Below are 12526 nucleotides of genomic sequence, written 5' to 3' on the forward strand. Positions count from 1 at the left end.
CTAGAGCTTGGACAGAGGGAAAAGGGGAAGTCACCCATTGCTTTGAGGCCTGGGGCCAATGTCTAGCACACTGGCTGATTTTCTCTGAGAAAATGATATTACATGCTGGAAGACAAGGGATCTGAGTCCAGCACTGGAGCTGTGGAGATTAGTGGGACTGAGAGCTGATGGGCTTGGGAGGAAAAATTGGGAGACAATACGGGGCTTAGTCTATCAAACTATTAGAATTCCCTGCAGTAGACCAGGCTGAGCAGTAACACATTCAGTTCTGGCAAGAACCAGGGAAAATAGTCAGAAATGGGCAGGTGGTGGAAAATGCACTCCGTGCCTGCGAATGATTACTTGGGAGACTTTGGTGAATCACCTAGCCATTCTGCACCTCGGCTTATAAATAGCAAAGTATGAGCTAGAACCAGGGTCTCCATCCACTAAGGGAACTCACTCTATACCACACTGAAAGTGCTAATGTTCCCAGAGTCTGCTGGCCTCAATGCCATTGGCATTGTCATTCCTCTCTGGATCCCAAGTTATTGGGGCCCTTCCTTTCCAGTCTCAGTATGTTCTTGGGACATGTAGTTACTAGAGACATGTTATCTCCCCATATGCCAAGGAGACCATTAGCTCTTTGAGGGGAAGGATAGTTCCAGTCTTGAAAGTGTGTCCCCAGGGCCTGGCATATTTGAGTTGAGAATGTATATGGAGGTGGCTGCCCATTAGCAGAACCAGGGAGACACAGTCTCCACTTACCAGATCAAGGCACCGCCGGCTGGTCTCCACCTCCTGTTTCATCAGCTCTGCCATGTCCGTTTTCATCTCCTCCATCCTCCTCTGGTAATACTGGCAGGACTCCTTCTGCTCAGTCTCAGAGTTTACCGCCTTCTCCAGCTCCTCACCCATCTTGAGCGCACTGTCCCGAAGCCGAATCACCAGCACCTGGGGAGGTAAATCACCTGAACATTAGGGTCTAGAGGCCAGGGCAGGAGAGAGTGAGAGTGAGAGAGAGAGAGACAGAGAGAGACAGAGACAGAGACAGAGACAGAGAGACAGAGACAGAGAGACAGAGACAGAGACACAGAGACAGAGAGACAGAGAGACAAAGAGATAGATATAAAGCTAGATGGGACCTCAGAGGATTCTAGTATAATATCCTTGATATTCTCATTCGCATACATGTACAGATCTGTCTCCCCACCTGTGAGAGTATAAGCTCCCTGAAAACAGGGTCTGTTACAGCTCTATCTTCATCTCAACCACAGCACTGTGACTGGAACATTCCCCATCCCCAGACCTCCATCTTCCCATTCCCCATCCCCCATCTCCAGACCTCCATCTTCCCGTTCCCCACCCCCCATCCGCAGACCCCCATCTTCCCATTCCCCATTTCCCTCTCCCCTATCTCCCTATCCCCCAGGGAGAACCTGTGGTGCAGAGAGGCCCAGACCTGGGATTTCCTGAGTGTGGGGAATACCCAGTTCTGAACCCCTCTACACCCATGCAGATGGACAAGTCTCCTTTACTTTCTATAAACAGCTTTCTACAGGCTTGGGGTCTTGGCTGGAGGCAGAAAACAAGGATATGTCATAAACTTGCAGTCACAGCTTTCTGGCTCCAAGACTGACCTTCTATCCATAGTGGTAAGCCCTTAATAAATGGTGAATTGAATTGAAATGAGATGAGATGGCAAGCATAAAAGTGCTTTGGGAATTTTTTTAAGTTCATAGAAAATAAAATCGTATTAGATTCCACTAAATTCAACAAACATTTATTAAGCAGTGGAAATACAAAGACAAAAAAAATCCTGACCTCAAGGAGAATACATTTTAGTTGGGGGTGGGTAGAGCCCCAGACTTTGCATGACTTTTCTGTATCCTCCACATTCCAGCCAATCAGAGCTCCATGTTGTTCATTGTACAGAATAGTCCATCTCCCACCTCCATGCCTTTGCACAGAACATGCTTCATGCTTGAACTGTTTGCCCTCATCCTCATCACCTTCTAGAATCCATAGCTTCCTTCAAAGCCCAGGTCAGGGGTTACCTGCTGTTTTCCCAATTTCTCCCATTGTTAATGCTCATAATAAAAATCACTTTATGTTTATTCTCTGTAAATGGTATATATGAAAGTTATCTGTGTGTATATTGTTTCTCCCCAAAAATGCAACTTCTCTTAGTTTTCATATCCCCTGGGACCAGCACAATGCCTGGAACACAGTAGGCAGTGAAATCAAACTAAACCTATATACAGGAAAGTAACTACAAGAATTTAAAGAGAGACAGAGACCATGAAAAACCAATAAGATGGAGGGTAAGAAGGGAGTACAGGCCTATGCAAACATATAGAAAGAAGAGATGAGATGCTTCACTCAAAGAACCTGGAATAGTTCAGTTGGACTGGAATGCAGGAGCAGTAGGGGAATAGGGAGACCAGAGAGGGTGGCTAGTGTGCTAGTCAGGACAAGAGATCATGAGCACCTGACCTGAGGGAGTGACCATGGGAGCAGAGAGGAGAAGACTCAGGGGAGAAATAGGACGGGGGGAGAATCAGCAAGACCTGGCAATGGCTGGACTGTTCAGGGAGGAGGGAGAGAGAGGGAAGGATTGGGGGATGACTAAATTCAGGAGAGATTATGGAAAATTCATTAGTCGATCAACAAGCCTGGGACCAGCAAACCCCAAAGTGTAAAAACTTCCAGGTCATGGGGATATTTCAAGACTTTGGTCTGTGTGGGTAACTGCCACAAGACACCCACAAACAAGAGGACTAGAGAAAGGGTGAGATGGCAAGGCCCCCAAAGGGGGGTACTATCCAGAGGGTCAAGAACAGTTCTCAGTCATAGAGCATGAGACGCAGGAAGACCTTACAACAGGGGATATCAGGACTGGGAGGGGCCTTAGATCAGAGGATGTCAAGGCTGGGAGGGGCCTTAGAACAAGCAACATTAGAGTCAGAAGGAAATTTAAAAAGAGAATACAGAAAGTTAAAAGTGGACAACCCTTTCCCTCTTTCCTGATTCATCATTTTATTTTATTTTATTTTCTGCAGGATATAAAAATATTTATTTATTTATTTTTAGTTTTCAACATTCACTTTCACAAGATTTTGAGTTCAAAATTTTCTTCCCATCTCTCCTTTCCCCCCACCCCAAGACACCATGCATTCTGATTACCCCTTCCCCCAATCTGCCCTCCCTCCTATCACATCCCTCCCTTCCCTTATCCCCATCTTCTCTCTTTTCTTGTAGGACAAGATAGATTTCTATACCACATTATCTGTATTTCTTATTTCCCAGTTGCATGCAAAAGCAATTCTCAACATTCATTCCTAAAACTTTGAGTTCCAATTTCTCTCCCTTCCTCCCTCCTATCCCCATTGAGAAGGTAAGCAATTCAATATAGGCCATACATATGTAGTCATGCAAAAGACTTCCATAATAGTCATGTTGTGAAAGACTAACTATATTTCCTTCCATCCTATCATGCCCCCCATTTATTCTCTCTTTTGACTTTGTCCCTCCCTAAAAGTTTTTACTTCTAATTACTCCCCCCTCCCATTTGCCCTCTCTTCTATCATCCCCCCCACACCTCACTTATCCCCTTCTCTCCTGCTTTCCTGTAGTGTAAGATAGATTTTCATACCAAATTGAGTGTGCATGTTATTCCCTCCTTAAGCCAAATGTGATGAGAGTAAGCTTCACTTTTCTTCTCTCACCTCCTCCCCTTTTCCCCTCCATTGAAAAAGCTTTTTCTTGCCTCTTTTATGAGAGATAATTTGCCCCATTCTGTTTCTCCCTTTCTCTTCCCAATATATTTCTCTCTCACCCCTTAATTTTATTTCTGACTCATCATTTAAAAGATGGATAAATTCAAGCCCATGGAGAAGTGCTTTCCCCAGAGTCAGATAGCAAGGTGGATCCAATGAAGCCCTGCCCTCCTTATCCCAAGCTCTCCCTCCCTGACTTTCCAGCCCCTCTACATATTGTTGTATTTCCTCAATGAAATCTACCATAACTTCTTTAAGGGTAGTAGATTCCCCTTGTATTTGTGGCTCCAGCATTTGGCACAGTTCCTGGTGCACAGTACATGCTTAATGATGGTTTATCATGTCCTCCTCCTCCCTTATTCACCACCACTACTGCTGCTGTTGCCAGGAATATGGATCAATGATCATTACATTGCCATGTGACCCTGGTCAAGTCACTGTCCTCTGCCCCTGCCCATTCATCTCCATTTGGAGAAGGGGATAGTTGGACAAGAGGGTCTCCAGGGTCCCTCTTCCTTCTATCCTTTGTCAGGGTCTTTGAGTCAACAATCAGGACTCACCTCAAATCTCTTAATCTGGACTTTGTGGAACTCCAACTTGTTCTCCAGGTCACAGATCAACGCTTCCTGGCGGCAGACAATGTTGCGATCCACTGTCGTCTTCTCCAGGTGCTCGATGCGGGACTGAGCTGTGTGTAGCTGAGGCCAGGTAGGAGATCAGAACAAACCAGAGACTGACAATTAGCTGGTAACTCCTGAGACTTTCAATTCAGAAATCCAACAAGTATATGGGCACAGTGTTCTGTCCCATCTCTCCCCACCCCTCATGACTAATATCCCAGTATTCCAGTTGGGGTCTGACCAGGAGAAAGAGGAGCCTGGCCATCATTCCACTGCATGCAACACTTCCCTCCTGATCTCATTAGCTTTTGAGATGACTTTCAATCCTATAGGGCAGTGGACCTTGCTATCCATTAAGACCCCCAGATCATTTTCAGGCAAAATGTTGGTGAACTGGGTCACCCCTAATTGGTGAAGCTGATTTTTTGAACCCAAGCTCAATATTTTTCATTTTCCCTATTGATGTCCATCTTAGATTCAGCTGTAGCCTATCAAGGGTTTTTGTGTGTGTGTTGTTGTTGTTTTGGGGGGGAGGAGGGGTACAGCAATACTGAATGTCATCTAGTACACTTGCTATCCCATCCAGCTTTGTGTTGTCTACAAATTCAATGGCAAGCCATGTAGTATGAAATGGTGTGTGGCCATGGATGTGTGTGCATATATGTACATATGGATAAAACCCCAGCTGTTACATGTTCCATGCTGTGATCTGGGAAGTCTGAAGGGCAGTTGGATAGCAGAACATACTCTTGTCAGGCTCATTAGCTGCTTCAGGCAACAATATGGCCAGAGCAGATTTTCTGTCCTTGTTCACAGGGCACTCTGACCTGGCTGTGCTTTCTCAGAGGGGCCAGTGGAGGCTGAGACCTTCCTTGCCTCTCTCCTCCTATCCGAAGAACAGGCCCAGGAACAGATCAAGGGAAATTTACCTTTTCCTGGAGGCTTTGCTTCTCCTTCTTTGTTTCTTCCAGGCTCAGTTGCAGTTCCTGAATCTGCACGATGTCTTGGGAAGACTGGCAAAACGCAAAATCCCATCAGGGCTGCGAGTCTGGCTGCCCACCTCTCTCTCCTCATGACATCCTATGAGCTTTACAGATAGAACTAGAACACTGTGATGGAAGTGGTATTATCCCCATTTTACAGATGAGGAAACTGAGGCACAGAGAAATTAAGTGACTTGTTCAGGTCCACACAGCTAGTAAGTATCAGTGTCCAGGTTCAGTGCTCCATCCACTGAACTACTTAGCAGCCTCTGTTGGGGAGGGGACATGCACAGGACATATCTTTATTTATTTGTAATCCTATGCATTTTAGGCATTTAAAAACATAATTCTGAGAAGGAGTTCATAGACTTCACCAGACTGCCTGCCAAAGGGGTTCGTGATACAAAAAAAAGTTATGGTCTCCTGGTCTAGTCCAACTCCCTCACTGGTACAAGGAGAGAGGTGAGACTTATGGAGATGTAATGGCTTGTTCAGAGAGTCCTAGTCCATAACCAGGTGTCAACCATCCCTCACTTTAGCTCATGCTTCATAAAACCAAAGAATGATATGAGTCTCAATATACCAAAAACAGCCACCCAGAAGGAAAACACTAACAAGTTAACTCAGAGAGGGTCATTCCAGTTGACTATAAGCTCTATGAGGGCAGACATAGTTTCATGTTTCATGTTTGTCTTTGTATATATAGCACCTAGGACAGCATTGCATGTAGTAAGAGCTTAATAAATGTGGAAATATAGATGGAAAGGAGAGAGAGAGGAGGAGGAGGAGGAGAAGGAGGAGGAGAAGGAAAAGAAGAAGAAAAAAGAAAGAGAAGGAAAGAAAGAACAGAGAAGGAAAGAAAAAGGAGAGAAGAGAAAGAAGACACAGGAGGGAAGGAGGGAGGGAAAAAGAGAGGGGGAGGGAGAGAGAGAGAGAGAGAGAATACAAAAGAACACAGAGGAAAACGAAACTGGATTTTGTGTAATCACAAGATTAGATGATACATAGCTAGGTGCTGTAGTGGATAGAGCATTGCACCTGGAGTCAGGAAGACCTGAATTAAAATCTAGGCTCTAATATTTATTAGCTATGTGACCCTGGACATGTCCCGTCACATCTGACTAGCTCAGTTTCCTCAATTGTAAAATGGGAATAATACTAGCACCTACTCCACAGGGCTGCTGTCACAACTGACTGAGATAATATTTGTAAAGGGCTTAGCACAGTACCTGGAACCTGGTAGGTAATTAATCAGTGTCTATTTCCTTCCTACAAACACGGTGCATGTTTGCATCCTTCGCAGTCCTGGGCACCCACACCTGGGAGCCCTGACTTCTGGCTGAGCCTCCATACCTGGGCGATAAGGTCTTTGTGTTTCTTCATTAGCTCGTTCAGATCCTCCTGGTCTTCATCAATGCGTTTCAGGAGGTCAGCTCTCTCCAGCTGCAGCCTATATAGCTGCTCATCAACCTGGTATGAAGGTGGGGAACTCTTGCGATTATAAGAAAAGTGAGTCTGGGGGTGGGGGGAAGTCAGGGGAGGCAAGCTCAGGAAGCTGGTCACTTGGGACTTCCCTTTTGTCAATGTGCAGTTTTCTCCCCTTTACAATAAGGGGATGTGAGGGAAAACTCAATGTGTGAAATCATAATGGCCAAGCTGAGCCCCCCACCAAAAAAAAGATGCATGACAATACACCTCCTTCCCTTTTTTGCTAAGGTGGTAGGTAGTCTATGGGTTTGGAGCTCTGCATATAATATGGGACTTGCCTGGTCTGTTGGTTAGTTTTGTTGAACTGAAATTTTGCCCTCTTTTTTTATGCTTTGTCATAAGGGATTAATGTCTAGGGTAGAGGTAAAAACCAGGTGATTCTCAGCACCCTCTGCCTCCTTTTCTGTCTCTGCCAGTCAGTGCAAGAGCCCAGCACAGTGTGTTTACCTGTGTTTCCTACTTGGTCATGGCCAAAGCATCCCTCACCAAGTGCACTGACCACTAGGTGATGAGCATCTCTGCACTTAGCAGACATTTCTGTTGCCAGGACCTCCCAGAGTTTGGGCTCTGGAGATCTTGACAGGGTTCCTAGCACACCAGGATAAGCCACAGAGAGGAGGAGAGGCTGGGGATAGGGATGGGGCCTGGGATTACCTCCCAGATGAGGAAACTGCCTTCACCAATGTTGGGACATACCATCTCTGTCCTCCTGTCAGTCTTGGTCCTACAGCATTGCCAAGAAAAGCTTGCCCAGGTCATCTCCAGGATGTGCCAGAGGCAAGATTTGAGCCCAGGTCTTCCTGGCTCTAAGGCCATCTCATTCTATTCACTACTTACTCCATAGATGTCAGAGAAGGACTGACAATTCTATGCAACGACATCCCCCTTGCTCATCATACAGCATCTTTCACCGATAGACTCATAACTTTAGGACTGGAAGGGGCCAGGTCAATGGGCAATGGACTGTTTCCAAGACTGACGCACTGAAGAGTGTCTTCTATAGTGGGTGGAAGTGTGCACATGCTGGGGAGCCGGGGGTGGGGAGGTAAATACCAGATTCTTGTTCCTGGTAATGTTCTCCAGCTCACTATGCATGTTCTCTAGGTCCTGGGCCAGCAACTTCTGAGTATTCTGAGCATCTGCACACTTGGCCTCACTTTCTTCTAGCTGTACCAGGAAAGCAGGAGGGAAAGAGGAAAGGAGGGAGGGAGGGAGAAAGGGAGGGAGGGAGAGAAAAACAAGAAAGACCACTGTGAGATTCAACCTCCTCCAATTTCCAAAGCTGCCTCCTCCAATTAACTCCCTCCCATCCCCAGCCCGCCCTTCACCAGCAACATTATTTACGGTGAACTCTTGAATGTTTTCACCTATTAAATTACATTGTAGTACAATTGAAAAAAATTATTTTGCCCTCACAGCAGTTAGTTTCTATTTTACAGTCAAAACGGCTCTCGATTTAATGGTTACCGCACCATGAAATAAAGCTGCAAATGAAGCCGGGCAGGCTCTCAAAGGAAGGCCTTGCTCCAGTGGCCATCCCTGCTCACTCTGAAATGGGAGCCCTTAAAACAAATCATCAGTTTCCTGAGTATGAGGTCAGCACTGTCTCCCCCAAGGGCTGGGCTCTGCTCCTGCTGTCTGTCTGTCTATCTATCTGTCTGGAAAGGCAGCCAGGGAAGGAAGAATCATCAAAAATGGAGAAAAGGAAATGGAAGAACATTGGACTGGGGGTTGAGTCCAGCTCGGCCATGGACATTCTTTTTCACCATTAGCAAGTTATTAAACACCTACTCTGTGCTAGACGCTGCTCTGGGCACTGGGGATGCAAATCCGAGTGAGACAATCCCTGTGCTCAAGGGGCTTACAAGGATATATTTAAGGGCATCAGAATAAAAGCCAATAGAGTAGCTCAGTACAAGAAAGTTGAGGGCATCAGGAAAAGCTTCATGTAGCAAGAGATGGATGTTAATCAACTTCATGTATGGAGCATTAGATTCATTTTATGATGCTACCTTCACTGAAGGATCACATTGGGTCATATATTCAAGATGAAAGAGACCTTGAAGTCCATCTAGTCTAATCACCTTTATTTGATTAAGAGTTTGGAAGCCAGAGAGGATGGTCACACAGGCAGGAAAATGGCAGATTTAGGCTTCTAGGTCTAAAGGTGGAAGAGACCTTGGAAGCCACTGATTTCAAGCCCTTCCTTTGGCCAATGAGGTAACTGAGGCCCAGAAACATTGAGTAACTTGACCTGGGGCACACAGATAGCTCGTACTCTTTCTGTCATGACACACTGACATACTAGAACTGGTCCAAAGAAGGGAGAAGAGGGTTGTGAGGATAGAGGAGGCCATAGGAGGATCTATCGAAGGAATTGGAGACATTTGGGAAAGAGAAGAGAAGCCTTGGAAAGATGGCAGTGGCACATTAGGCATCTCCAATAGTAAGCAGGATTTGGAGTCAGAAAGACCTAGACTTTAGTGGTGTGGCCAGGCACCCATCTGGGCCTCAGTTTACTCATATGCAAAAAATATAGATAAAATACTAATAATATGAGACATTTCTTCATCTCTCTAAAGTAGGCAAAACACTGTCTAAATGTATGTATGTATGTATATACACATACATATATGCATATTATATCATTTGATCTTCACAACAACTCTGTGAGGTGGGGACTGATATCAACCCCATTTCTACAAACAAGGAAATTGAAGCTAAGAATCATAGAACTACAGAATTTGAGTTGAAAGAAGCCCAAGTGGCCATATAGTTCAACTCAATACCTAGCACATTTTTGTGGTTTAGTCATTTTTCAGTCATGTCCAACTCTTAGTCATCCATTTGGAGTTTTCTTGGCAAGATACTAGAGTGGTTTGCCATTTCCTTCTCCAACTCATTTTACAGATGAGGAAACTGAGGCAAAGAGGGTTAAGTGACTTCTCAGGGTCACACAGCTAGAAAGTATCTGAGGCTGAATTGAACTTAGACAGATAAGTCTCCCTGACTCCAAGCCTAACACTCTATCCACTGCATCCCTTATCCCAGTCCTTTATCCATCTTTCCAATACCTGAGACTGGCTCCAAGCTACATAAATTTGCCCTGTTTGTGATAGATAGCTAGGCAGCCATAGCCCCTCAGGAGCAAAAACCTATCGGATCACAACCCCATAGCACTAGGGCTGCAAAGCTCTAAACTGCTGATGCTGGAGCCAAAAACACTGCAACACCAGCAGAGCTGGAGTCAGGCCAGACAGACCTATAGCACTAAGGAATAGAGGTATAGGACACCAGGAAAAGACACTTCGCATGGGAAAGGCTGTCTAGCACTCCTTCAAGCCTGAGGGAAAGAGAAAAATAATCAGCTGGGACCCATGCTGACCATTCAAAAGTCAGTTGGGCAGAGATCCAGACTGGTGAACCATGCTCAGTGTGGAAGGAAGCTGAGATGCTTTGAGACTCAGCCTCCAAGGAAATAACCACCAGTGAAAGACATGAACTGATGCAAAGTGAAGTAAACAGAACAAGGAGAATATTGTACATAGTAACACAGTAACATCAATATTATACTATGAAGAACTGTGAATGACTTAGCTATTCTCACCAATACAAGAATCCAAGACAAGCCCAAAGGATTAATGATGAATCATATCACTCACCTCCAGAGAAAGAACTGATGTTGATTGAGCATGCTATTTTTCTTTCTCTCTCTTTTTCCTTTCTTTCTTTTTATTCCTTCTTTTCTTTCTTTCTTTTCTTTTCTATTCTTTTATTTGACTCTTCCTCTACAAAATGACTTATATGGAAATGTTTTACATGATTGCACATGTACAACCTATGTCTTATTGCTTCCCATCTCAGGAGCAGGGGAAGGAAAGAAGGAGAAATAGAATTTGGAATGCAAAATTTTAAATAAAGAAATTTTTAATTGGAAAAAAAAGAAAGAATCACCAACAGAGTGTCAAAAAGTGAACAGGAAGGATTAAGCAGTGGGGGGAAGGGGGCAGGGAGACTGAAATTACTAGAGATCTCGGAAAGAAGAAAACTCAAAGACCTAGAAAATGTGCAGATAAATCATAAGGGAAAATATTAACAACAGAAGGCAATATGGCCTCCAGATTTAGTAAGCAAGTTCAGACATCTATGAATAAACAGTTTAAAACAAAGGAAAATGATCCAAAACTCAATGAGAATGAGGAGTCTGTGAGAACATGGAATCACAACACACTGTCCCTGAGTGGTTCAACAGAGAAATAAGAATTATAAGAGCAGAATGTATGACCTGCACAGTAAAAGTAATGAAGAGAATAGAAAAAAATTGAATCTGCAGTGACAATCCATACCAAAGAAACAAAAGAGAACAATAGACGGGGAATGCAAATATATAGAAATGAAGGATAATCTGGAAGAAGAGAAGCAAAAACCAATCAAAGAATATTGCTCCTTATGCAAGTAGAACATGTATACCTCTCAAACAAGATGCACAAACAACATAAGGATCATAATTCTCCCAGAACACCACAAGATAAAAAAAACACCTTAACACTACAATGAAGGAAATAATAGAAGAGAAATACCCAGAACTTCTGAATATACACAGTTAAATCCCCAGTTGGAAATCCACAGATCATCTCCAGAAAAAGAAAAGAAAAAAAAAAGGAAGGCTGCAAACTCCAAGCCACATAGTGGTTAAATTTAACAATTCAATTTGGAAATAAGTTCTGCATGCCATCGGGAGAAAGACCTTCAAATACAAAGGAAAGGACATTCAAGTAACGCAAAACTATTCTGAACCCACTAGAAATGGGAGGGAATGGAATAATGTGTTCTGAAGAGCCCTGGAGCTCAGGATGCAGCCCAGGGTCACCTATCCTGCAAATCTGAACCTAGCTATGCAGGACAAAAGATGGACATGTAACAACAAAGAGCCTGAAACATTTTTAGAAAGAAAATCAGAATTGAAGAGATTATTCGCTCCTCAAACAATAGAAATGCAGAAGTGAATAAAGCAGCTGACAAGGACAGCCTCAGGGAGAGTAAACAGAGGGATCGATATGGGACTTCTTTCTAAATGTATACAAGGAGATGGAATGAAGGCAGAAATCTGCTAGAAGTAACTGGACAAAGGGCATTACGGACAGAACCTGGTTATGCAAGTGAATCGCCATTTTTTGTGTGGGGGAAGATTCATTAAGAGAGAGGGGGACATGGAATGATGGAACAGCCTGGGATGTTTTAGGATCATATCAAGGGTGAGCAATGAGGTGAAAGTGATCCCTGTGGTCTTTGAAAGAGAAGATCCTGCAGAGAAATGGGTGAGGACTGGGGAAAGGATCAAAAGAAGAGGGTAAGGAAAGAAGCCTTCTTTTGGTGGTAAGAGGAAGGTTCCATTGATGAAGCTGACATGGATGAAGAGTGAAGGGTGACAGGAACCCTTCACTGGGAGATCTGGTGCTTGAAAAGTCTATTCTTTTACATTGGGAAAGGGGAGTTGATTTGCTCAGGGTCAACTACTGATAAAAATCTAATGTGGAATCTGAACTCAGGTCTCCCAAACTCCACGTCCAGCATTTTATCCCCTATGCCGGGCTGCCTCACAGGGTTATTATAAAGCTCTGGTGAGATTATGTACTGTAAAGTTTCCACTTGCAAATGAACCTCCAGGGCTGTTACT

The 12526-nt window shown here is 44.2% G+C and overlaps 1 protein-coding gene across 1 annotated transcript in view; it reads right to left on the bottom strand.

Moving 5' to 3' along the window:
- MYO18B (myosin XVIIIB) overlaps nt 1-12526 on the bottom strand; it is a 339875-nt gene that overhangs the window by 105133 nt on the left and 222216 nt on the right. Inside the window, exons 33-37 of the mRNA XM_072600101.1 lie at nt 7903-8016; nt 6715-6831; nt 5308-5391; nt 4319-4456; nt 748-933 (exon numbers count right to left, since the gene is read on the bottom strand). Coding sequence (XP_072456202.1) covers nt 748-933; nt 4319-4456; nt 5308-5391; nt 6715-6831; nt 7903-8016 — 639 coding nt within the window. The remainder of the gene's footprint in view (nt 1-747; nt 934-4318; nt 4457-5307; nt 5392-6714; nt 6832-7902; nt 8017-12526) is intronic.

Source organism: Notamacropus eugenii, chromosome 4 (genome assembly GCF_028372415.1).
Source record: "Notamacropus eugenii isolate mMacEug1 chromosome 4, mMacEug1.pri_v2, whole genome shotgun sequence".
NCBI classification, from domain to species: domain Eukaryota; kingdom Metazoa; phylum Chordata; class Mammalia; order Diprotodontia; family Macropodidae; genus Notamacropus; species Notamacropus eugenii.